The sequence below is a fragment of the Ochotona curzoniae genome, unplaced genomic scaffold (genome assembly GCF_017591425.1).
Source record: "Ochotona curzoniae isolate NIBS_2020 unplaced genomic scaffold, NIBS_Ocur_1.0 scaffold_3208, whole genome shotgun sequence".
NCBI classification, from domain to species: domain Eukaryota; kingdom Metazoa; phylum Chordata; class Mammalia; order Lagomorpha; family Ochotonidae; genus Ochotona; species Ochotona curzoniae.
Window position 1 is genome coordinate 57,081,816 of NW_024467106.1, and position 26,482 is coordinate 57,108,297.

Genomic DNA, 26,482 nt, shown 5'->3' on the forward strand with positions numbered 1-26,482 from the left:
TCTTCCACTGTTTTCCCAGATGCACTAGCCAGAGGCTGGATTGAAAATGTAACAGCCAGGATTGAAGCTTGTTGCTCATACGGATGCCAGCCTTGCGCTCTGAGGCCCAGCTTTGTGTCACAGTAGTACCTATTCCCCCACCCTACCCTTCCTCCGCTCCTCCCACCCCACCCCTTCCTGCCTCTTCCTACTCCACCCCTCCCCTGCTCCCACACATATAAAGTCTTTTTGACATGGATGAAACCTTTCATGTATCATTTTATTGAAACCACCCACACTTAATTTTTTTTATTTCATATTAAATGCTGTCCTCTCTTTAAACAGTCAGGAATTTGCAAGAACCTTATAAACCTTCTGACAGTGCTGCCCAAGGCTTCCTGGTGGCCTGACCTTGTCATTCCGTGTGTGTCTGCACAGCAAAGTTACTCATGTGCAGTGAGTAAAAGCCCGGACTGCCGTGCATGCCACACATCTGCTGCTCTTAACGCACGGGGTCGGGATACGTGTTAGCATGCTCACCGGCACGATGGCTGGAGTCCTTTTTTCCAAAGAAAAATAATGAAGTTCTGAGGCATTAGTGCAGGCACAGGTCTTTGCAGAAACTTTGCTGTGAGCGGGTGCAGGAGGCACCCCTGGCTTTTCTAGAGCTCTCCTAGCCAATGAGGACAAAGGCCTGACTTCACCAGTGGGCCCAGTAGGAGCTGGCGTGGAAAGGTGCCCACACCAAGTGGGAACCGAATAGGCTTGAGGATAGAGAACCACTGTCCCTCGGGGCTCCCTTATCCAGGGAAGAATATACTGCAGAATCCCCAGTGGGTATCTGAGACCATAGGTTCCAAAATCCGACATACATCACGTTTCTTGTTAACTTTCTTGTCTGTGATGGATCTGGATAGTGTTGGTGTCTCTGTGGGTTCTGGAAACAGCCCTCCCGCCCAGCTTCCCTGTCGTGTTTTGCTTTTTGATGTTTGGAGATGACAGGATCTTACAGGAGGATATTCTTTGCCTCATCTGCGTGTGCTTTTGGAAGGTGACATTCCAAAAACTTTTTTTTACAGTTTATTCATTTGAGAGGTAGAGAGACAAACAGCACAGAAAATTCCTATCCTGGTTCACGCTCCATGTGTCTGCAGCAAGGCACACTTGGCCAGGCCAAAGCCGGCAGCTGGGAACACAGTCAGGTCTCCCACACGCTGTGAGGGACCCAATTATCCAAGCTAGCAGGGAGAGTCTGAATCTTCCCTCCATTAGTTTATTCTGTAAATGACTGCAGTGGCCAGGGCTGGGTGAGGAACTCGGTCCAGCTCCCTGGTGTGAGTGGCAGGGACCTAAGTCCTCAGGCCATTATATGACACCTGCTCAGAGTTGTCAGCAGATAGCTGAATTGGAAATAGAGCATTTGGGGACAGAAACCAGCGCTGCAATAATTGATGGCAACTTCTCAGGTAGCAGCTTAACTTGCTACACCACACCACCAACTTCATCAGACTTTTGTGCCAAAACATATCTTGTATTTTCACATCCTTTTTCCTGACTCTTGGAAGTCCCCTTGCCACAGCCATATTTCACAAACGACAGAAATGCACTACTGGTCTTTTACTGTCTCTGATCTAGTTCTCAAGACCAGTAAGGCTTCCGACATCAGTTACAGGAACAACTTCACGTGTTACTCATTTTCCTGAGTGCGAGTTTCATACGTTGTGTTGTTCAGCAGGCAAAATAAATTTCACCTGGGCTAGAGGAAAAAGCAAATCCCCCGTGTATACTGAAACCCGCAATCCTCAGAAAGATCACTGCGACTTGGACGTCACCTATGGTTCCCCGGATGCTGGTGGAGCATGGGTGTGCAAGGCTGTGGCGCTCCTGCTCTCCTGGGCCTCCTGCACTGAGGACTCTGCTTACCCACGTGGGAACAGGTCTCTGCGTTGGAAAGCAGCCGGGAAGAGCCACAGCGGGACTGGGCTGGTGCAGCTTATTTTTCTTTGGGGTGTATATTTATTTGACTGTTTCACACCATTTGTCAATTTCTAAGCAGTTAATAATCTTTATGCCTCTTTTCACTGTATGTGTGTGTGTGTGTGTGTGTGTAAGTATGTATCTTAAGTGTGTGTTATTTCCTGGGGCCTCTCTACATTTAAACAGTACTGAGTGATAGCATGTGGAACATGCCCATTTAAAATTTCAAACTCAAACGGAGATCTTTAATTATTCCACAAAACCCCACCATCTCCTTTGCGTGGCTTAGGCAGCTCTCTGGATGACTTTTAAAATATAATTGTTTATTTGAAAGCTACACAGAGAGGAGGGGAGTCTTCCATTTTCTGGTTCACCCCCCAGATATTCACAACAATCAGGTTGCGCCAGGACAAAGCCAGGACACAGAACTCCATCTGGGTATCCCATAAGGGTGCCAGGAACCCAAGGAACTGGGCCGTCATTCAGTGCCTCTGAAGTACATTACCAGGAAACTCAAGAAAAAACACAGATGAAGTCAGGACTGGAAGCATTGCTTCTGTAGGGATGCAGGCACTCTAAGCAGTGGTTTAACTAACTGTGCGTCGTACTAGGCCCATACCAGTTTTGTTGGCAATATTGTCAGCCTTCCCTAGGAATTCAGATTGGCTGTCCAGTATGTGGGATGCACGTATGGCAAGCCTCAGTTCACAGTGCACCAACAGCACTGGCCTTTTTCCTTCCCTGGTAAGGATGAGTAATATTCTGCTGTTTATGCACCCTGCTAATGGTCTTTTGATGTCATAAGCCAGATTCACGCAGGGTAGGTGTTGTTCCATCATCCCTGACTTCACCATTCCCAGTTGCCCACCTCTACCCATCCATGGGACCATATTGGGGCAAGATCCTTGGAAACTCTGGACACAGAAATCAATGCGAAAGGGGCTGGTGAGGATGCGGAGGGCCTTCTGTGAAGACCCCAGGCAGTTTCCCGGGTAGTCAGCCTCCCTTGCCCATCTTTTCCTGTGACTTGGGAACGGACGGTGGCATGACTTTGTGCCCTATTTAAAGCTGAGTGTTCAGCCTGAAGCAAACCACATCTGCTCTTGGTATTTGGGTGCTCTGGGGTGGGTAGTTGCACACATCTGGGCTGTGGGAAGAATGTATTGCTGTTGTGTAAAGACGAGCAAGTGTGTTTGACGGTGATGAGGTGGATCCACACTTGACTGCTACTGCCAGCTTTGGGAGAATAAGTTTCTTAAGAACTTTTCCAGTTCCAAATTTATTCTTTAATGAGTGGGTCCTTAGCCTAGAGGACAGCAGTTGGAGCCAGCTGCAGAAGAGCTGTAGTTAACAACTCCTTCCCTTTCTTTGATGACACTCAGGATTAATTCAGGATTCCTGAACCTGTCCCTGCATTGAGACACCTGCATGTGTTGTGTTTGGAAACAAGGGGTCTTCCAAAAGTCCATGGAGAATGTGTGTTGTGGTTTTCAATATTTTATGTGTTGAAGTAAACACATAATGACTGTATTTGAACTGTTTGAAGTACATTTTTGGGCTGAACATCTCTTTTATACTGTTATATCCAATTTGACACCCTACGAGTCCACTAGAAGTTTCTGTGATGTTTTTTCCCTCTGTGTTTGCTATAAACAGCAGGCAGTTTTGCTGGAAAACCGTGGGCTTTGCTTAAGAAGCAAATGGGAGCACCCTGAAGCGAAACTTTTGCTTTACTCTGTGTCCTGTGTTCTTTCCCCAGGTGAATTGGAGGTGCCGGATCCTGTTGACCCTTTGGGACCACTGGAGGGCCAGGATGGCCCCATGCCAACTCTGAAAGGTTAGTTTGAAAGGGCAATGCCTGTCTAGTGTGTTCGCAAGGGCAAATAGACATGCACACAGTTGATTTTGCTGACAGTCCTCCAGACTGGGCCATGGACCTTAAGGGGGTGGGGACTGGGGGTAAGAAAGGTGCCTTAATTCCATGCTTCCCCCTGTTGATGGTTGTGTGCCATGCCTACCTGGCGTCCTCTGTTGGTTTGATTCCTAGGGTCTTTAGGGACTGGTGAGAAGCTTGCAGGTGGGAGATGAAAGAGCAGGGAGCAGGTGTATGGGCAGATGGTACTGGGATGAAAGGGGCTTTGGGATGCTGAGAGAACATGAAACGAGCTTTAGGGGCTGCATTCCTGTCTTGATCACTAAGTTCTGCTGGCAGGTGTCTGTCTTCTCGACCGACTTTTCTTGACATGGCACAGAGGTGGGCTAACACCTCCTCCACTCTGGCACACCAAGGAGCAGGTTCTTCTGTCCCATTGCTGCAGCCTTTCCCAGGGGTTCTGCCATCAGAGCTTGGCTCAGTTGGTGCATGCCACGGGCATCAGAGATTTGTGGAGTTGACAGCACAAGGTACTCAGCCTTGAGGAAGCGATGACTTTTCCACCTTGCACACTCTCACTGTGTGCCTTTAGATGGTCTCAGTCAGCTCAGCTGTCCAACAGAACCCCACAGGCTGAGCGGCTAAAGCCACAGATGTTGGTTTTCCCAGTCCTGGAGAATGCATGCTCCAGACTGAGGTGCTGGTGTCGTCAGGAGTGGTCGGGCTCTAGTGAGGTTCTCTTCCAGGCCTGCAGACAGCACCTTCTCACCGCATTCTTGCAGGGCAACAACGTAATCTTCCATTGTATACTTATAAATAGGGCCTCATCCTAATCAAGACATTATCTAACCCTAGTCACCTTCCAGAGAGCCCGCCTACAAACACCACCATGATCCTGGGGCTTATGGCTTCAATTTATGGTAGGCAGTAGAGGGAGAGAGATGTTGACATAACCCCCAACCGTCAGAACTGCCACTGCCTTGTGGAAAAAGGCTCAGATCCACGGTGGTTTCTTAAAGGAATTGATTATGCTCAGTTTAGGCATTCTCCAGTACAATAGGTGACTACCTTTAAAATGCCAGCCTCCAAAGCAGGCAGTACTGAGACGGGCAGACAGTTTGGATGTTTATAGTCCTAACATCTGTTCCAGTGCACAGTGCCAATGGCCCGCTGGCTGCCCCCGTACTGGAGTCTGTATGAGATCCTAGGATGCAGAGGCAGTCGGAGGGGACAGTGTCCTTGTGGGGTTTTAGGACTGGGGTGAGCCAAGTTATAAAATTTGAAACCCTGGTGAATAGCCAGCAGGAAGAGGCATGTTTGGCAAGGAGCCAGAGGAGGAAGGGAAACCGAGTGTTCTGCTGAAATCTGGATAGAAGACGTTGGTGAAGGTGAGAATGAAGTATGTCCCAGGCCGTGCAAAGGTCTGAGATAGACAGGCAGGACCTGCTGCCTTGGAGGGCTGGTGGTAAGGGTTGGAGCTCTGCAGGGGCTGGCATTGTGCTGCTCAGCCGTGCGTGGCTCTTTAAGTGCTTCAAAAATAAAGAATTCAGGCCTCCTGTTATGCTAGCTAGAGTTTTCCAAGAGAGGCAACATAGATGTAGAATGGTGCAGCCTCATAGCCCCCAGTCTAAGGTACTCATGGCTCTTTGGGTCCCTGGAGAGGCCTGTGTTTGTTACCCGTTGTTGAAGTCAAGAGGCCTGAGGCTGGCATCCATGCTGTGAGGAGTTGGCTCTGGCAGCTGTGGGCTGTGATGAAAGAGAAGCAGAAGGACCAGATTAATTGATCTGTCCCATGTTGGCTTTTCGTGGACTTTGATATCCCTTGGGGAAATACAGACTTGTGGCCCAGGTGGAGAACATAGGCTTCCTTGTGCAAGGGGGCCTGGGACAGAAAGTGGTGAGTGGGAGGTGATGTTTTAATGGCATGATCCTGAATAAGCCCAACGAGGTAGGCATGGCTACACTGTTCATTATGATTCTCTAGCAAGGTGCGTTTGCCTATGGAGGTGAAACAATGGCTGTAGGCTGCAGTTCTGTAGGTGTTTTTATTCCTAGCCCTTCAGCAGCTCCATTCAGACACTTGTAAATCTGATTCGATGCCTTGGGTAGTGTTCTGCGACCTCCCTTTTGGAGAATGTGAGTAGTAAGTCAAGCTTAAAATAGGATGCTCGCTAATGAGTTGTTTACTTGGGGTCTGATTGCTTTCTGCGTTTGTTAACTCAAAAGTGCTTGGGTTAAAAACCATGTGTGCTTCAGCGCATTCCTGGTACCTAGGAGAGTTTCAATCAGGGGTTGGAAGCTTGCCTTGGCCCTCTTAGGGCACAGCAGCACTGATTGCAGAAGTACTCACTGTGTGTGTGTGTGTGTGTGTGTGTGTGTGTGTGTGTGTGTGTGTGTGTGTACATGCATGCAAGCTTCTGGAAGTGAAAAAGTCCAGAATGCATGGCCATGTGGTAGGTGCCTCACTTCTGACCTGGGCTTGGCCAGAACACAGGCTTGAATGCATTGTGGCTGCAGCATGCCTGGGGCCAGGTCTGAGCATGGTTCTGCTTGGGCCCAGACTCAGGATGGATGTACACCACCTGCCTGTAGCTGGAGTGCAAGGTCTGGCTTAGCACACTGTAAGCACCCAAAAGTGGTGCCTGCTGACCTGCCATATGTGAAGGTCACAGTCATGATTATTGGTGGATCTGCCAGTTTTTAAGCATCAGGATCCCAGCACCCTTTGGGGACAAGAATTCAAAGTCCTTCAAGTTGCTATCTTTCCCTCTGTAACCTCTGTCTCTGTGGAGTGACTTGACTTCTTTTTTGAGTGATAGCTCTTGTCCAAAGGGGATGTAAACTTACTTCATTTCCCCCTCGGGAAGTGGAAGGGATTGCCTGGCAACACCAGACTCCTGATCCCTGCACTTTCTGTTCAAAGCACTGTTGGGAGTGTCACGGGTTGGTCGCATGTGGCTGGAATCAAATATACAAAGAAATAACAACTGAAGGCACTGCGGTAGCAATCTCTGTGACCCAGTTACCGTATGTGATACACATACAGCTGTAAAATCAAGGACATTTCCACTGGCCAGTCGACCAGGCTGATCGTCAGTAACTGGACAGCTTAATACTTGGGCCTCAGCAAACAGAATCGTAGAACAAATTATAAACACTGGGCCGGTGTTTAGCATGTGCAATCAAATGTCTGTGCCTGTGAGTTCCACATCTGCGGATTTGATACACTTGGGATTGAAAGTATTTGGAAAAAAGCACTGTGTCGGTACTAAACTTGAACAGAGTTTTGTTCTTGTCATTCCCTAAACAGTACCGTATGACGTAGACTTGAATTGTGCTGAGTGTTATAAATAATGTAGATGCATATGGGTGAAAGACCAACCCTGCTCCATTGTCTATAAGGAATGTGTGGTGCCCAGGGATTTGGGTGTCTGCAGGAAGCTTTGGAAGCAACCCCACAGACACTGAAGAATGACTATAATTGGTAATAGAGAGAGAGAAAGAGAGAATGGTTGCAAAGGGTCATATCCATATGCCAAAGTGTTGTTAGGACTGATGCTGGCTTCAGGGCTCTGGCTGTAGCCCCGGGTTCAGCAGTCAATGGGTGTTTGGTGAGTTTTTTGGTTCCCTGTTATGTTCAACATGCAATGTGTATACATACATGTTTAACGACTATCATTCAATTACTTACAAAGCTTATGTTTGGCCTACAAACCACTTGCTCTTTTGTTCCAAGACTGTGTTTTAACTGCCTGTGGAATATAGCCCGGTTTTGTAAAATCAGTTCTTTGGAATGTTGTGGGACGTGGGGAGAATTTCTCAGCACCGGGCGGGGTGATGCTATTCCTGTCTCTCCGGTGGCCTCCTGTGTTCTGGCTTGGCTAACATAGACACAGCTGCTGTGTCTCTTGGCCAGGGAGAAGAACTGCTCCTGGCCCACATGGAAGCCCAGAGGGGAGCTCCTACAGGTGATGGCCAGTGGGTGCTAAATGGCCAGAGCATGGCGCCTCTGCCCTGCTTGCCTGCTGTTTACCAAGCCACCCTCCCATGTGTAATAGGCGTTGGCGTGGAGCCAGGCGAAAAGCAGTCTGTTGTGTGGCCACAGAAACAGCCCTTGTTGTTCTCTGTTTACTGAGTGTCAGTTTATCAGTTCGTGTTGGCCATGCAAACTAATCAGCAAATATGCTACGTGTGTTTCTGGTTTATTCTGAAGCTCTTGGGGTGTGTGTGTGTGTGTGTGTGTGTGTGTGTGTGTGTGTGTGTGTGTCACAGTGTCTTGTAGGTTTCATCTAGACTGCAGATCCCCAAGGCTAACCTCGCAGAGGGTGGACACAGAATCCCGGCCACAGAGGCAGCTCAGAGTCTAGGTCTGTGATTGAGAACAGGAGTTCCTAACCTTCAAGATGGGCACAGTGAAGGTCAGTCTTCTGGTGCTTCCAGGAAGGTTGTGCGAGGTTAGATGTGCGGCCTGAGTGAGCTCCAGACAGTCTTCATCTTGGTATTCATGTGCTTGGATGGGGATGGAGGGGTACACTCTAGAATATGCTCCCAGGATACAGATCAGAGTGTGAGATGTACTCTGTCCACGTTCCTGTGGTCCCAGGTACAGAACACTAAAGAGTGTGTCCTTGCTGTGGGATGGATTGAGCATGCTCCTAGAAAGTCTCCTCATTTAAACAACAGAGAGAGTAGACAGAGAAGTATCGCTGTGGTTTACCAGATAGCCATGAGTGGGACTTGATGATGTTTTTAGGGAATATAGTGTAGTTTGGCTCCTGTGTGCGTATCCTCAGCAGTGGAGTGGAGGAGAAAGAGGCCAGATCTCTGCCCACCCTGGAGCTCACTGCCTGTGCACTCTGAATAGACAAGGGCTGGTCAGGAGAGGGGCAGAGGTTGGGGAGCAGGGAGATAAGCCAGCCAACACCAAGAAGGTCTGGGTTCCCAAGGCTTCACTGGAATGGAATGATTGGTGGTCAGGGAGGTTGTGCCACCCCACAGAACTGGGCATGCTTGGGCAGAGGGCAGGAAGGGGAGGCAGGGCTGAGGTGCTGCCTGCAGCCCATGGGGCAGCTCAGCAGGAGAGCGCAAGTGAAGTGTCCCCTGCTTGGTGCCACAAACTGACTGACCTGTAATAGTTCCTCCCCCCATACAGTTCTCTGGGTCTCCTTCCTCACCCTCCCATGAAATGTGTCTGTTTTCTTTCCCACCTGTCAAAGCATTGTGACCTCATGACCCTGGTGCATAGGCTTTCTCTGCCTCCCTTCTAAGGCCCACTAGTGTGGCCCAACCTTGCTCAAACCCTGAAGTCAGTTGACCATGTTGGGAGGATGTGTTGGAATTCAAATCATTGATCGTTAATGAACCTGTGACTGTGAAGCAGAGAGAAGGAGTCTCCTCTGACTTTCAAGGCGTTTGAATGCTGTGCACTTGGCTCTGCCAGCCAAAACTTAGGGCTGCGTGGTGCTGCCTGGGTACTGGGGACTTGAACCCCTATAGCACCTTTGTTACAGTTGCACTGTGATTGTGAAGTGTAGCTCACTTGGATAAATTAAAAGGGCAGACTACTGTTCTCCACTTTGTACCACTGTGCAAAGTGCTGGCTGCGTCCAACTTAGCCGAATGCTCGGTCAGCCGTGCCTGGCTCCTTTTAGCTCGTTAAATTGTGTCTGGAGCAGTTCAGGCAGCTCCAAAGGAATTTTGTGTGTGTGTGAGCCAGTGGGGAGCTCAGAAAACGGTTAGTACAAACCCCATATTTTGCGCAGGAGGGAAAGGAAGCCAAGAGAGGTTAAATGGCTGCTGTAAATTAAACACCCAGGGAGAAAAGGCGGATTGTGCTTGCTCTGCCGAGCTCTTTTCTTGCTAGCTTCCATTTTTGGCGTCTGGGGCAGGGATGGCAGAGAACACAGTGGATCAAATCGGGCTGACAACCGTCCTGCTTATATTGTACACGTGTGCTCAGCAAAGTATTTAGAGAAGACGTAATTGTGTACATGAACTGGCAAGAGAGATGGAGAAGTACCGAGTTGCTGGGAATAAAGGCAAGCAGTATTGTAAGTGACAGCTTGGCTGCAAAGGCAGAGGACAGTTAAAGTCACCCATTCCTGTCTGCAGCCTGGGAGCGCAGCCTGCTTTTTCTGGGTCCTCAAGGAAGGTGTGTCTGAGAGAGGGGGGGGGTCCTGAAGATGATGTGGACATATACTCACTGTCCTTGAAAACTGGTGCAGCCCTGTGACCCTGGAACAGGTGTGTCTCCCCATGTAGGCTCCAGCGCAAAGAGAAGAGCAACCAGATGTAGACATCACAGCCAAAGGGCTGATTCAATTATCACGTCCTCCAGTGCTTAATCAGACCAGCTGCTGGGAGATGGATTCTATGGTCAAGACAGTGTTCAAGGGTTAGCCATGCGGTACAGTGCGTAAGTTACCTATTGGGACACGAGCGTGCCATGCCTGGGGTTCTGAGTGCAGCTTCCTGGTGACGCAGGAAGATGATGGCTCAAGTACTCAGGGTCCCTGCCAAATATGTGGGAGACCTGGACTTTTCGTCTCTGTGATGGGTCCTTGACCCAGCTTCACTGCCAGAGCCTGCAGTTTCAGCGCCAAGCCAGTAGGTTCCATGGGACTGATGCATTGTAGGTGAGGCTTCCAAACAGTCAGGAGACATAAGAGACCGAGCATACAGGAGATAAAATTGCTTCCACCCAGACTTGCAGTAGGAAGTATAGAGAGATTTCCCAGGAAAAATCAAGTTTAGATTCATACCCTTGGAGACAGGATTTGCATTACCAGCATGTGGCGGGAAATCCCTAGCCAGAAAGCTAAAAACAAAACTTGGTACTGCCTGTGGCAGGAACCCAGTCTTCCAGAAATTCCCAGAGAAAAACGAGCTTGACAATGAGAAATTACACAGATCACTAGGAGAGGAGTGGAGGGTCAACGGAAAGCAAAGCTTGAGGGTTAAAGATCCAGGAGGATGCAGAAATTGCACAGAGAAAAAGGCAGTGGTGCCTGTGGAAGGGAATATGTGAAATGAGACACTTGATGGACAGGTTACAGAGTAAGGGGTGCACAGCTAAACAGCTAAACATGAGGAGAGTCAGAGGGTGAAAACTTAGGCAAAGAGCACAGAGGACTTCTGGAGGGAACACCAGCACATATCTAGAAGGAGACTTCCAGAACAGAGGAGAGGATACACCTTGCAAGACACTCTGAAGAAATTTTACAAAATTGCTGGAAGGAAGGCACAGATCTCATTCACAGCTGATGATGTCATGACAAAGACAGGAAAAATACCAAAACAGACCAAGAGGGCAAGTTCATATTACCTGCGTAAGATCGACAACTGGCAGGACTTTCCCTCAATAACCGCAAAAGCCAGAGGACCACAGTGTAACTTCCAGTCTAGAATTCTACACCCAACTAAACTAGCATTCAAGTGTGAAAGCCACAGATCTTTTTATTTTTTAATTTATTATTACGTATAACACAAAAAATTATGAGGTAGTACTCTATGAATGTCCATATATATGCTTACTCCATTTTTCTAGTTAGCATCTCATTAGCATTTTGTCACAGTTATTGAACTACATCTAACATTCCTCTTAAATCCAAAATCCTTCTTTTTATTCCTCCTACTTGTCTCAATCTCTAGCAGTCAGCACTCAATGTTCAGGTTGAAGATGACGTCCTCTAGTTGCGATCGTTTTGCTTCAAATGATAGGATTTCGTTATTATTTACAGCTGAGTCATATTCCATTGTGTGAATATTGTATTTTCCTGATCTGTTTAGCTGGTGACAGGAATATGGTTGACTCCATGTGTCACCCACTGTGAACAGCGATGCTGTAAGCAATGGTTCAGGCATCCCTTTGGTGTCAGAAGTTCATGTGTTTTGAGTTTATGCCTTGTAGTGGAATTGCTGGGTCATACGGAAGTTTTGAGAAAACACATACCCTTTCTATAGTGACTGCATTGTTACGTTCCAACCAACAGTGTATAAATGTTGTCATTTCTTTACGTGCTTGCCAACATTTGCTTTTCTCTGTCTCTTGGATTTTAGCCATTTTGTCTAGGTTGAGGTGATAATTCATTGTGGATTTTTCATTTGCATTTGCCTTATGGCTTGTGATACTGAACACACACACACACATAAGTGTATACACGTACACACATATTTCTGTGCATTTGTTGGCTGTATTTCTTCTTTTGGGAATAGTTCACTGAAGTCCTTTTTCTCATTTCATATAACAGGTCGACTTTTTTTGGTGTTGGATTATTTGAGTGGCTGAGATTTTTAAAATAGTATTTGTTATTTATATGAAAAAGCTACACAATGAGAGAGAGCGATATTCCATCTGCTTGAAGGACTGTGGTGGTCGGGGCTATTGCGTTGATTTTTGTGGTTTTGTGGTGACAGGGATCCAATCTTGTTCTCCCTGTGTATGCACTCCCTCTCTTTGCTAGAGCTCTGTAGTACGCCTTGATATTAAGCATTGTGGTGTCTTCAGTTTGATTCTTTTTTGCTCAAGGTTGCTTTGGCTTGCAATGAAAGAATCTCAACCGAATTTGAACTGTGGTAGTGCAACAAGGCGAGGAATCCACCATGGGGGGTTCTGGGGAGGGGTGGGGGGAATCCCAGTGCCTATAAAACTGTGTCACATAATGCAATGTAATCAATAATAATAAAAAAGAAAGTAATAATAATTGATAGAAAATAGGGAAGGAAAAATAAAACATTAAAATTAACTTTCCAATTAAAAAGCTTATAGATTAATACAGAGATTCACAAATTGCCAGGTAAAATCGTGTGCCAGTTATAAAACTCATATATAATGTCGATCATAAAGCATAAAGATACCAGTGTGATAAGAGCAAAGCAGTGTTGATTAAATGTGCTCCGTGGAGGCTGTCATAAAACCACACAAAATAATCTTCTAGATAGAGGTGTTGCTACATACCAACCTAGGGACCAAAGGACTTGATGAGAACCTGAGATTAAGTACATCAATCTACAAAGTTTCTGTTATACAAATACAACTGGACAGAATTCTTAATAGCTGTCTGACTAGTGCACACATGCACACATACACACATACACACATGCACACATGCACACATGCTTGGGGTGTCCATGTTTTGCCACACATTTTCTCCTTGTATTTTGGTTGTTGTGGCTTTGTACTTCATCAGGTGTGGAATTGATGTTATAGTGCCCAGTCTTGGCTGAATTTAGTGTTTGGAAAGACAAGTACAGTTCCATCTCATTATCTGTGTAGTTGCAAGTTCACCCGGTATAGTTAATATCTAGCTGTAAGCCACAAATCAATACTCAGGATTTTGTGGTGTTTGACTGACATGCCCAAAGCAGTGAACATTCGGAGTCCCCCATGTGCCCATCCCCAGAGTGGGTGGAACAAGGCCACACTCAACTTCCAAGGGTCAACTCCTACTTGAATGAGTGCCCTTTGCTTATGTGTCCCACTTTTGTGATTTTGTTGGTGATTTCTCTTTTAAAGCACCCCACCCCCGCCTGTACCAGGAGAAGTGCTGAAGTCCCGTGTGTGATCCTGGGTGTGCCTTCCACAGAAGCTGCAGGTGTGAGGGGGCGCTTCACTGAGTGTGACTGACACTGCCCTTGTGAGCTGGGCTGTTTCAGAGGGCTTGTCACAACATACGTGGGAAATGTATATTATGAAGAATGATGCATGGACTTCAAGTTGATTTTTTTCTATGTATTTGACAAGTTTTTTTTTTCTTTTCTATGTATTTGATGAGAGAAACAGACACAGAGAGAACCTCCCCTGGTGATTCTACTGATTCACTATCTAGATGCTTGCAACAGCCAGTCTTGGGCCGGGCCAAAGCTAAGAGCCAGGAGCTCGGTGCGGATGGCAGGGACCTGATAAGTTAAGCAATGTTCTGCTGCCTTCCTGTGTAACAGGAGGCTGGAATTGGGAATGGAGTTGGGACTCAAAGCCAAATACCCTGCAAGAAGCAGCCGTCTCAACCACTCTGCCAGACGGCCCGCCTCAGATTTCGTCTTTTTCTATTTATTATCCGTGAACTTTTGAAAGTATCCTTGTATATTTAGTGTAGTATCTTTCAAACAGGGGCACATATAATACACGTTATATCTTCATAACGGATGCAATGGGGCCAGAGTAGCCCTAACTCGGTGTTTCCCGTAGGATGAATTGTCGGTATTCACCAATTGGTTGTTCACTGTAGCAAGCTAGGATGTGGTGCAATGGCTGTGATTCTCAAGAATCAACCATCCTCATGCGTGCATGTACGTGAGCAACAATGGAAGTCTCCTGCCTGAGTCGCACATCAAGGGGCCCCCAGGCAGCCTTCCCTCCCACCCTGGCTGACACTTTTCTGTGGCCCTCTCTCTGGCAGGTTACTTTCTGAATTTCCTGGAGCCCGTCAACAACATCACCATCGTCCAAGGCCAGACAGCCATTCTGCACTGCAAGGTGGTAGGGAACCCGCCCCCCAATGTGCGATGGCTGAAGAACGACGCCCCCGTGGTGCAGGAACCACGACGCATCATCATTCGCAAGACGGAGTACGGTTCTCGGCTCCGCATCCAGGACCTGGACACCACTGATACGGGCTACTACCAGTGCGTGGCCACCAACGGGGTAAAGACCATTACCGCCACGGGGGTCCTGTACGTGCGCCTTGGTGAGTTGAAACAGGGAGAGCATGCCCAGATCCACATGGAAAGAGATTGTGAAACCCCCACCCCACATGCGCCCAGTCCCGATTTGACTTACCTGATTACTAGTCATAAGAGAAGATAAGCATAGAAAGAACAGGCTGTGATCGTGGGGTAGGGACAGTAACCCCAGACACACAGGAGAGCTGGACAGTGTCGTTTGTTTCTCAGGAAGTCAGGCGTATGGATGGGGAGGCTGACCCTACTCTCAGATGCCAGGTACAGTGGCCTGTGGTTGGTCTTGTGGACACACCTGTGCAGGACCAAGCCAGCTTGTAGTTCTCTGTAAACTCCTGTCTGCCCTGTGTATACCTGGCCCAGCTGGAGGATGGAGGAGTTGATGCAGCATGGAGACGGTTCTGGACTTTGTAGCTGAGGAGTTAAATGGCGGAAAAGGAATATGACTCTTTCATTCCTCCCATAAGAAAGTTCCAGGCAATGGACGCTCTGACCTGGGTATCCAAGGCTGCACTGTCTAATCGCTGATTCGTAAAACAAATTCTGTGCCTATAGATGAGGAGAAAAAAAGATGGACAGAATGGGCAGCAAAGACTCCCACAGTGCCTCCAGCATCACGAGCATGGACAGAGCGTGGGGTCTGAGCCACCCGCTTCCCCAGAAGAATTCCTGCCACGCAGCCTTGTTTACTATTGATTTGATTTGAAGAGTTGTCCTCCATGTCCTGGAATATTAACAGCTATTTTTTTGTTGTTACTGTATCTTTTCTAGGTCCGACGCACAGCCCAAATCATAACTTCCAGTAAGTATCTGTTCTCCTTTTCTGATGGCGACGGTTCTGTTTTTCTCAAAATCAATTTCTTGATTTGCAAGTCAGAGTTAACAGAGAGATTGAGGGAGAGACGGAGAGAGAACATCCGTCCTCTGGTGGTCCACTGCCCTGATGGCCTCGGCTGCCAGGGCTGGGGCAGGCCGATGCCAGGAATAAGGAGCTCGAGCCAGCTCTGCTTTCCTGGGTACATTAGCAGGAAGCTGGATAGGAAGCTGGTGTCCTGGGCCCTCGTGCAGCCGGATAGGCAGCCAAAGCTCGTGCAAACACTCGAGTCCCTCTCAGCTGTGTGGGAGACCCATCAACTCACCTGGTCCGGCCTTGGTTATTGTGGGTATTTGCTGAGTGAACTGGCACGTGGAAGTGTTTCTGTCTCTCTCTCTCCAGGTCTCCTTTTCAAATACATAAAAGTGATAAATAAATTAAAATACACTTTTTCAAAGTTTGTGGAAAAATTAGTTGTAGTAAACTGGTCCCATTATGCTCAGTGAAACAAGCCAGTCCAGAGAGGACAAATATCATATGTTTGCTTTGATATAAGACATCATTCATCCAGAATACAACATGAGGGCCCAGTGCAGTAGCCTACTGGCTAAAGTCCTTGCATTGCACACACCAGGATCCCATATGGGCACTGGTTCATGTCCCAGCCGCCTCGCTTCCCATGCAGCTCCCTGCTTGGCCTGGGACAGCAGTCAAGGATGGTCCAACACCTTTGCACCCTGCACCAATGGTGTCGATATCCTGAACCATTCATTCGAAAGAATTGTCAGCAGCATGTCAAGCATGAAGCATGGCTTTGCCAGCCTCATCTCCTGAAGACTGAACACGACCAAAGCAGTGGTTATCAAGAGGGGGAGGGGTCCGGCCGTAGCACATGCAAACTGACCGGGATAAAGATCCTGGACGCAGTTTGGGTTGATGCCCAAGGTATTTTGTTCGTTGACTTTCTGGGGGGCCAAGAAACGATGGCATGTAGCTTGCCTGGAGGGTGCTTTCAGAAGCTCAAAGCTCCAGCAAGAGCAACTCCCAGGAAACATTGTCCAGAGACTCCTTTTGCCCCAGGAGTGTTCTTTTTCATTCAACAAAGGCAATTTTGTGAAATTTCTATGCCTCAGAAACCTGACTTGGATTTTTCTGATTTCTTTGTGTTTTCTAATCTTAAAAAAAATATATATGTACTTCGTGGGGCTCCCATTTTCCTATGTAACAATAGACATCGCAGACACGGTTAGATTCCCGGGACCCTCGGTTCTATAAGGATTGGGCTCGGTGGCAAAAGTGTCTTGAACTTGATGGAGCTTCTAGTAAGAAACAGAGTTTGTAATTTAAAAAAAAAAATGTGTAATTCCAGTTTCCTGTAAACTTCTTGAAGTTGCGTTGTGCACTTTCATATAGCTCTATCAGGAAGGCTAACATAGGTATTGCCACACTTATACGTCATTTAGTGATACACCCTGTAATCTATGCTCATAATTTGCAAGTAGATAGTTCTATGCAATTGATTTTTTCTGTTCTATTCCTCCTGCCTGATTGAACTGTTGTACCCCTTGACCAGTATGCCCCATTTTCTTCTACTTCACCCCACCTGTAGTGACTCTCACCCTACTTCCTAGCAGAGGACATTTTTGCACCAGAACATTCTTTGAGCAGCCACTTAGTAGGCAGGGCCCATCCAGTAGGGATCCTGTTTCTGTGGCTGTGGTTTTTCTTTTCCTAGTTGACTGTGGCCATGTTTGAAAAGACTGACCTTCTGCTGCCTCCTTTCTAGAAATTGTTTATGAGATCTCTGGAATTTAACCAAAGTGAAGAGAGAGAAAAATCCATGAATTTGCAACAGTAATCCACAAATTCTCTGCATTTGTGGCTTGAACCACCTTATCTTTTCCCATGATTTCTCTCTGGGGCTGTTTCCTTAGAAAACAGGTAAGGGTTCCCACTGAGTCACTGTTGACCCACCACCGTGTCCTGTCCATTATGTGCAGCTTTGGGACCGTGACTTGGCTTGGTTTCCTGTACACAGCAGCAGAGCCCGAAGCAGGTGTGTGTGTGGCTCTGCTTACTTATCCCTGTTTTCTCTGGGCCCCTGCCCACACAAGCTCACACATGTGGGCACCTGCTGGGCACCCAGCCTCAGTCTTGTGTGTTGGCGAGGTGTAGGCTAAGGGATTTACTCTGGTTAGATCCTGACTTCTCCTTCCACCGCTGTTAAGTTGGGGGCAAGGAGGGTGTGTACATTGAGAACAAAAGCTTTAAGAAAAGAAGGTTTCATTGCAAATGTAGGTTCAAAGACAGGGGTTATTATAGCTTACTTAGGTGGCAGTTTGGGTCATGCCAGGGGATTCTTGCTAGGCTACGTGGCTCACACTTCATATGTGGGGTTTTTTTTCCTACTCTTTTAAAAATTGGCTCATTTTCCTGATTGTGGATCCACCCACATTAATGCCTGTGGGGGGTAGCAGGGCAGGATGGGGGTGCTCCCAAGCCCTTCATCTATCTTTCCTGTTGTCTTGGACCAGTTTCCTGGCCCACACGTGCACGTATCCACTGCATGCTGCACACAAACAATGGCTTTAAGAAAGAAACACCGTTCCCTGGGACAGTTAAAGTTCTGTCACTATCTGTTGGTTCCTGGAAGAACACCTGTCTTGGGACTGTATCCTGAACATTCCTATTTATGACTTGACAGACATCAGTTCACGCTAAAGATCACCATTCTGCACCTGGCTGCTCATGTTCTGGAAGCTCCACTTCTAGGTCTGGCTTATCTCCTCATCTCTGGATCCACACACTCACCCCTTAATGAGTATCTCAAAATGGATGACTCATACTGGGCGTGTCAGAACATAGCTTGGCTGTCTTCTTCCTCCCATTTCTTCCATTGCTATTTTGGGGGAATTATCCTAGTCTGGTTCCAACTTTATCCTAATTACAGTAAAAACGGCACCATCAGAAAAACTTGAACCTGCCAACCACCAAGCTGATAATTAAAGCTGACTTCAGCTGCGTTTCTGTGGATACGCAAACTCTCCCAGACAGGAAGCTGACATACGCGTTGATGTGAAAGTAGTTAGACGCCAATCTGATCAAGTTCAACTCAAATAGACCTTAGAGGAGGAGGAAAGCAAACTTAGGCTTTTCTCAATGACTTCTTTCTTACAATCGATCCGATTTTCTGGAAAATGGACCTTTCTTTAAGTCCTCTAAGTGCAGAAGCTGGAGTAAAATATAGACATGTAATGAATTTTAAGATTACATGAAACAAGCAATAAATGACCAAATAAACATTCAGTGGCAAAGTCATTAGAGATTAATAAACCCTCACATCTCCTTAATTCAGACCACACAGGCATTATGACACAGATGAATGGTCCTGACTCATTAAGGTTCTGTATGGGATTTCTCGGCTGCATGACAATGCATACAGCCATCTCTCTGCTTTGTGTGTTCATTGTATTATTCAATACATCACATAAACATTCAACCCTTTTATTATAAAGAAGCTATGTCTTAGATGATATTGCACAACCACAGGCTAATGTAAGAGTTTTCAGTACAACCTAGGGTTGGTCAGGCTAAGGTTATAAGGTTATAGGGGTTCAATGCATTTTCCACTTGTGATGGCTTTATCAGGATATAACGCAAGCAGAGGCTGAGGGACATCTGTATCTACAACTGCAAACAGTGACGGTACCAACTGGACTGTGTAAGCAGCAACACGTTCAGAGCTGCCACCAAGCCTTTTCTTTTGAGCCCCACTTGCTGCGCTTCAGCTCACATACCCTGTTCCGCAAGAAGAGCTTTGCGTACGCCAGCCGCCAGAGGCACCCAGGGAAGCAGGGACCTTCGGAGCGGGGAGGTCTGGCTTACCAGCCACCTGAGCACCGCATGGGAGAAGAAGATTGGCTTGCCAGTGAACTTATGCCTCCAGATCAACAAGCTTTCTCAGCCTCTACTCACCTTACACAGACCTGGCCTTAGAATTGGCCACATGGTTTAGTTTGTATTCGCTTGACCATTGATAAGGAGATCACCCCTTCAGAACCACTGTTAGTACTTTTTCCAGTGTGTGAGTGTGTACATGGTGTGTGTTTTTGAGTTACAGGAGCTTTAAAAAAAATATGTTGTGTGTGTGGGTCCTTTGTCAAGCATACATGTTCTTGTAGCCTGTGGTGTGCCTCTGTGTCTTTTTTAGTATTGATTCTCGATGGGCAGGGAATTTTCATTTTGATAAGTTCTAGATAGCATTGTTTTCTTTTGCGCATCATGTCTGTGAGAGGCTTACCAACCCCAGCGTTGCCGTGATTTTCTCTTATGTTTGTTTCTGGACATGTTACACACTTAGGTTTCATGTTCTAGTCTGTGGTCCATCTCAGAAATCATTTGTGTGGCTAGTGTAAGTTACGGGTCTGACTTCATTTTTATTTCTGTGCAAATATCCAGTTGTTCTGATTTCATTTTGACAATACTTCCCTGCCCCCTCAGTCAGCCTTGACACCTTGGTTGATCACTTGGTATGCTGAGGTTCTCGGTCACGTTTGGGTAAAGTCTGATGGTTGGGTGATGTAACACTTTCATCTTTGTCCTCCCCCCCCCTTAATGTTTTGGCTGTTCTAATGCCTTTTCATGCATGTAAATTGAAGAATCAACTTTGTCAGTTCCTGTGAGAGTGCCTACTGAAAGTTTGTTAAATTTCTGATTTTGGAATGATGTCAAGCTTACGAAAAAGATCACTGACAGCAAAAAGTAATCCCGAATCCTCTTTATTCCTATTCATGGATTTTGTCTTTTTGCATAATTGATGTGTAACTCCCGTTTCTCAGTCACTTGAGAGCTGATTACAGGCATGACATCCTTTTGCCCTGTAATTCTTCCGTGTGTGTGTTGCCTAAGATGAGTTTATCTTCTCTCATGTAGCAACAGCTTCACATTGAGAATGTGTGTCTTACATTCTTACTGTAGTTTCTTTGGTTGTTCTGATAATATTCTTTAGTCCTCCCTCCCTTCTCTCCCCTCTACAGGACCCCAACTAGGGTGGTGTGGTCTACTTTGATCTAAAACAGTTCCTTGACATTTTGTGAATTTGAAATTTTTTCATAAATGGAGGGTAGCTATGCTTAAGATTCATCCAAACATGTGATTATACCCCGGCATTGCGTTTTGGCCTGAAATAGTAGCTTAGTTTCCTTCTAGGAGTAATCCATTCTGAAGTCCAAGATTTCAGTTACCCTGTAACAGTGTTGTTAATTTTACCCATTTAACTAAAACCCATTTTCTCATGACAGTTATTTTTTTTCCTTGTAGTAATTAAAAGTAATTTGTGGAGGAATCTTATAGCATTTTGGTGGGGGTGGTATTGCACTTTGCAAGATGTCTCGTTTCAAAACTATTGTGTGTTCCAATCTAAGAAGATGGTATGTATGTCCATGTATTTAGGGTTTATTTTTTGTTTCTTTCTGCAGTGTTGTAAATGTGGAAGTCTTGTGTATCTTTGATGCTTATTCCTAAGTATTTTAAACATTCTCAGATGTCTAGTGCAGTAGTGTTTCTAAGTGCATAACTTTATTCTTCTAACATCCCCCGAACTTTTTTCACCTTCAGGAAGTTGTTAATACTAACTCCATTTTCGCATTCTCCCAGCATTGGTAAACCAGTGTTCTACATTTTGTCTCTGAACTTGACTGGCCTTTCATGCATTTTAATGGTACTGCAAATTACATATTTTAAGAGTTTCCTTTGCTAATTGTTGTTCACCAGTAGAACTACAGTTCTTATATTTTGGCCTTTTCTATGGCCTTTCCAGATCTGTATTTGGCTCAATAGTTCTTAAATATACACGTTTATCGGAATTTTCTTTCTTAGCATTTTCTGTGTAAATTGTGGTACCACCTGTGAATACAGACGGTTTTATTTCTTCCTTTCTAAACTGAGTGCCATTGCTCTATCCGGCATCTGACTGTCGCCCATCCATCGTTCATCAGCCAGTGTCTTCTGTTGTGGTGTCAACTCATCCACTTGCCTTTTCCTTCAGTGTAGTGGTTAGGGTTCCCGTGGCCATCTTGGATAAAACAGCAGGAGGCGGCGTCTTTGTTTTGTTTCCCCTTTTGGGGGGAGATGGAAGTATTCGTTGTAGGTCTCTGCATTCTCACTACTTTACAATTTTCTTTCTTTTTTTTTTTTTAAAGATTTATTTATTTATTGGAAAGTCAGATATACAGAGAGGAGGAGAGACAGAGAGGAAGATCTTCCGTCCAATGATTCACTCCCCAAGTGAGCCACAATGGCCAATGCTATGCCGATCCAAAGCCAGGATCCAGAAACTTCTTCCGGGTCTCCCACACGAGTGCAGGGTCTTAAAGCTTTGGGCCGTCCTCGACTGCTTTCCCAGGCCACAGGCAGGGAGCTGGATGGGAAGTGGAGCTGCCGGGATTAGAACTGTCACCCCATGGGATCCTGGCGTGTTCAAGGCAAGAACTTTAGCCGCTAGGCCACGCCGCCGCTGGGCCCTACTTTACAATTTTCATAATGAATGAATATCGACTTCTATCAGCTGCTCTTTGTGTAGCAACTGAGATAATTCTGTTGTTCCTTGTCTCAGTTTTAGTAATTACTTTTGAATACTTAAGTGACCCCTATTCCTGAAGCCAGCTCCATTTGGTCCATTATGCATTTAAAATATATCAGTTGACCTGCTCATTCTCTGGATTCTGTTTGCTAAGTTTTGGGGAGGATGCCGCTTCTTTGATCATGGGACATGCTGGTCTTGTGAAGGTCTTGCTAGATATTATCAGAGCTATGCTGGCTCATAAACTGAGTTACTGGTGTCCTTTATTTTCTGTAAAAATCCCTGGTATTTTGTCCTTCGATATTTGATGACATTCACCAGTTCCTGTTATTTGAGTTAGAACTTTATCTAAGAAATCCTCCCGGCCCCCCTATTTTTTTTTAATGGCTGCTTAAAGTTTCCTATATTGATTGTGGTCTTTCACGTCTTGCAGAGGACCTGTTATTTTTTTTAAGTCATTGGATCTGTGTTTGCGTATCCAGTGTTGGTATTTCTATCATCTTTTAGCACCCATGGAGTCTTTGTGATATTCCCTTGTGCATTGCTGATATCGATAATGTGTGTTTTCCTTATTAATGTTTCTACATGTCAGCAATTATATTAAGAATGGGTTTTTGCTGTTATTCCTGTTTCTCTGTATATCTTTTAGCTTATGGAGATTTTCTTATATCTTTGCTCTTTTCCTTCCCTCACTTCGGGCTTGATTTGCTTGTCTTTCTAACTACTCAAGATGTGTTTTCTAGTTTGAGAATTTAAAGCTATAAATTCCTCTTTCATTACAACTTTTGGCTGCTTGCCACAGATTTCTCGGTATCTTATGTTCTCAGGGTTTGTGTGTTATGCTTTTCATGGTCAATTTAAAATACCGTGTAATTATATTTTACATTTTCTTCTTGAACTTGTAGGTTATTCAAATGGATGTTACCTAATTCTAAATAGTTGACCAGTTTCTAAATATCCTTTTGTTATGGATTTCCTTTTTGAAAAGAAGAATAATATATTTGAAAGGCATGATGAATAGAGAGAGAGAGGAGGGAGGCAGAGAAATAGTGTCGCTCCACACGTTCATACAGCCCAGTCTGGCTCATGTTGAAGCAAGGAGCAGGGGCCCTGTCCAGGTCTCCCACATCGATGGCAAAGACCCGACTCCTCGGGCCATTAGCAGGGAGCTTGCTCCGCAGTGGAGTGTCCAGGACTTGAACCAACACTCTGCGATGGGATGCTGTCCCTGCAATAAGCAGGTTAACCCACTGAACCACAAGACTGGCCCTGTAGATTTCTAAGCTAGTGTCATGGGGTTAGAGATGTATGGTTCCAGTTATTTTCATGTGTTGTGCCCATTCTGATGAGCATCCCATGGGCAGAGCATCCCACGGGCACTGAGAGGATGTGTGTCCTGCCTTTGTTGGCGGTGTTGTTTTGCAGGTGCCCGTGAGGTCAGAGTGGTGGCTGGTGGGTGTCTGTCCTCCTCTTGCTTTGCTAACTTCTCTTGCATGCTTCCCTTGATTGCTTGCGGACAGATATTTTAAAATTTCCAATTAGAATTGTGGAATTTTTTATTCCATTCTCTGTGCATTTTTGTCCACCTAGTTTTGAGGCCGTGATATTAAGTGCATTTTAACAGATTGCCTTTTTTTTGTATATGTAATGGGGGCACAGTGTGAGAATTCGATATGTATATAAAATGTGTAATGATTAAACTGGGTTAGTTGGCATCTCCTTAACTATTAACATATTGTTAACAATGTACGGTTATGAGGTTTGGTGTGGTATTTCGATAAATGTACACAGTGTTTGCTGATCAAATCAGAGGACCAAGCATTGCGCCGTTCTGCTTGTAATTGCATTTGGAGTCTTGGAGCACCTCTCTCCTAGTTCTTCATGAGCTAGCAATGGGCTGTGAGCCCTGGGGAGCACCAGGACCACTTCCTTCCATCTAACCGTGTCTTAGTTCCTCTCAACCAAGACTTTATATTTAACATGGCCTTTTCGTTTGACCAGTTGGCAGTTTTCTCTGGCGGCGTGGAGCTGTCATTTTGTTCTTGGGTTATGCCTTGATTCTGACAGGAAGCCGTATTCCTTCTTACCTTGCATCTTTTCTGCATGTCTGTTTCCAGCAGGTTGACTACGGTGTGAGTAGGCGCGGCTGCTGTTGTATTTGTCATGTCCCTTTTTTTTTAATTCGCTAACATTCCTTACTCATTGTGTTACTGTTGTCTTAACCTTATTTGCAAATGGAATGGTCATTATTTCTTCAGGCATTTTCTTGGATCTCTCTCGCTCTAATCTCGATTCCGGGAAACCGAGACTCCCTGATCACTCAAGTTTCAATTATTATTATTTTTTAATCTGCCTTCACTGCTTCTTGGAAATGTTCTCTTGACCAGTCTTCAGATTCACACATTCTCCCCTCCAACCCCCGTTCATCCAATCTGCTGTCAATACCATTTCATGGGTGTTTCGTCCTGCCTTTCCAGTTGTTCTTAGTTCAGTGTTCCAAGCTCTCCTGCAGGCCTCCTACCCCGAGTCTTCGCTTCACTGTCACCATGTCTTGTTTACTCCATCTTTGCCACTCCTGGCCTGCTGCGTAAACACCTGGGTTGCACGCTGTAGTTTCCTGCTTCTTTGCCTGTCTGGTAATTTTTTATTATATCCTGGACATTGTGGCTCGTGTGCTGAGGTTTGTAAGGGCAGCATGTTAAACCCCTCTATCAGAGCACCTCTAGTTTCTAGTAGCTTAGTTTTTGGCTGGGTGAAGACGTGCCTGATTTGTTCTTGGTCCTCTTGCTCTGGCTCCTGCCAAGTGAAGATTTAGTTCCCACTGCTTCACTCAAGCCACCAGCCCATTTATGACAGGCAGGCCTTCCCCTGCTAAGAATAGTTAGAGAGGGCCTGGCATGGTAGCCTAGCAGCTAAAGTCCTTGCCTTGCACGAGCCAGGATCCCGTATGGGCACCGGTTCTAATCCTGGCAGCCCCACTTCCCATGCAGCTCCCTGCTCGTGGCCTGGGAAAGCAATCCAGCACGGCCCAAGGACTTGGGACCCTGCCATCCATGTGGGAGACCTGGAACAGGCTCCAGGTTCCTGGCTTCAGATCGGCACAGCTCCGGCCATTTTGGCTGCTTGAGAAGTGAATCATCAGGTGGAAGATCTTCCTCTCTGTCTCTCCCCCTCTGTGTGTCTTTCTAATAAAAATAAATCTTTAAAACAAAATAATAGTTTGGGAAATAGTTTCGCTACTTTTTAACAAAAGTAAATGGGGGAAAAGGCTAACTAAAGACACAGTCCTTATCTGGATTTGAATTCTGCCACAGGTGATTTTTCAGCTGCATGAAAACCCTTGTTTTGCATCGTGTGTGCCCACGGATTCCTCCCTGGTTTCGTACCGTGTGATCCTCGTGTCCCTGTCGGAGAGGGCTGTGGGCCTGCACGCCGTCTTCTCAGCCCCATGGGAGGGGCACCGTCACCGCAGGGAGGGGTCCTTCCTCTGATTCCTCCCCATCTTCCAGTCTCTTCTAGGTGCTTTCTTTAACTCAGTATCATAGTCCCCTCTCTCCGCTCCTGGACAGTAACTTCTCGGTGTGGGTGAGACCCCGGACCTGTGCCTGCAGCACTCGGAGGGCAGAAGAGGCTCGAGTTGAATTTCCATGATGTTGATGATGACCATGTGGGAGTCGGTCCGTTTCGCTTGTGTGGCTGAAGGCTTTTTTGTAGATGCCAGATTCTGTCTTGGCCTCTTCCTTGGCTCTCCCAGTGACTCATTTCACAGATGTTCTCCAGCTCTGGGACTCTTCGGATGTTTCAGAATCTGCCAGTTAAAGGGGAAAAAAAAAAAACCTCAACTTTGCTTGATTTTCAGAGGTAATTCCCAGTTGTTTTGTCAAAATTCAGAAGAAGCTGGAGACCCAGAGACACAAATGCACCTGCAGGAGGCGCGGTGCTTCCCTACTCCCCTTCCTGCTCCTCTGTGGTCTCCTCCACTCCACCCTGTGTGTACCCGAGGCTCACAGTCAGGGTCCAGCCTTTCCGCCCTTGACTCTGCTGGAGAGGTTATTCTTATGGGTCCCTAAGGGACCGAACCGACTAGCCTGCTCTGACATAACTGATGTCAACCCAGCTGCATGCTGAGGGTTGTTCTGTGAATCCAAATGTAGCAAGATGATAGAGGGGATGGGCTGGGGTCGCCATTGTGAGCACAGGTACTGACCTGTCTAGACTGCGTTTAAGGAGCTCTTGACACGAAGGAAGGATGGCTACTGAGGATGAGAGAAGGGCATCCCACTCCTGGTGACACCCGAGTTTCCTTCTTTGGATTATGGAGGGGGAGGGTGCAGCCAGAGGTGGCTGCAGGAGGGAGCTTGTATCTGCTGCCAACTCCTGCCATTGTCCAGCCCCAGTCTTTCTGAGACCCAAGAGGGATCAAATCCCATTAGGTAACTTGAGCACAATGCAGGTCTCATCTAGGAATGGTTTGAATTCACACAGGGAGGAAGATACGTGTTCTCAGGCTTATTGACTCAGTTGCAGAATTGCTAGAAAATGAGCTACCGAATTCTGCCCAGGATTTGGGCATCCCCAAACA

General features: G+C 46.3%; 1 protein-coding gene across 2 annotated transcripts in view; it reads left to right on the forward strand.

Moving 5' to 3' along the window:
* Positions 1 to 26,482, forward strand: part of ROR2 (receptor tyrosine kinase like orphan receptor 2) — a 186,719-nt gene that overhangs the window by 148,458 nt on the left and 11,779 nt on the right. For both annotated transcript variants that reach the window (XM_041004688.1, XM_041004687.1), the window contains exons 2-4: positions 3,716 to 3,793; positions 14,227 to 14,514; positions 15,278 to 15,308. In XM_041004688.1, coding sequence (XP_040860622.1) covers positions 3,716 to 3,793; positions 14,227 to 14,514; positions 15,278 to 15,308 — 397 coding nt within the window. The remainder of the gene's footprint in view (positions 1 to 3,715; positions 3,794 to 14,226; positions 14,515 to 15,277; positions 15,309 to 26,482) is intronic.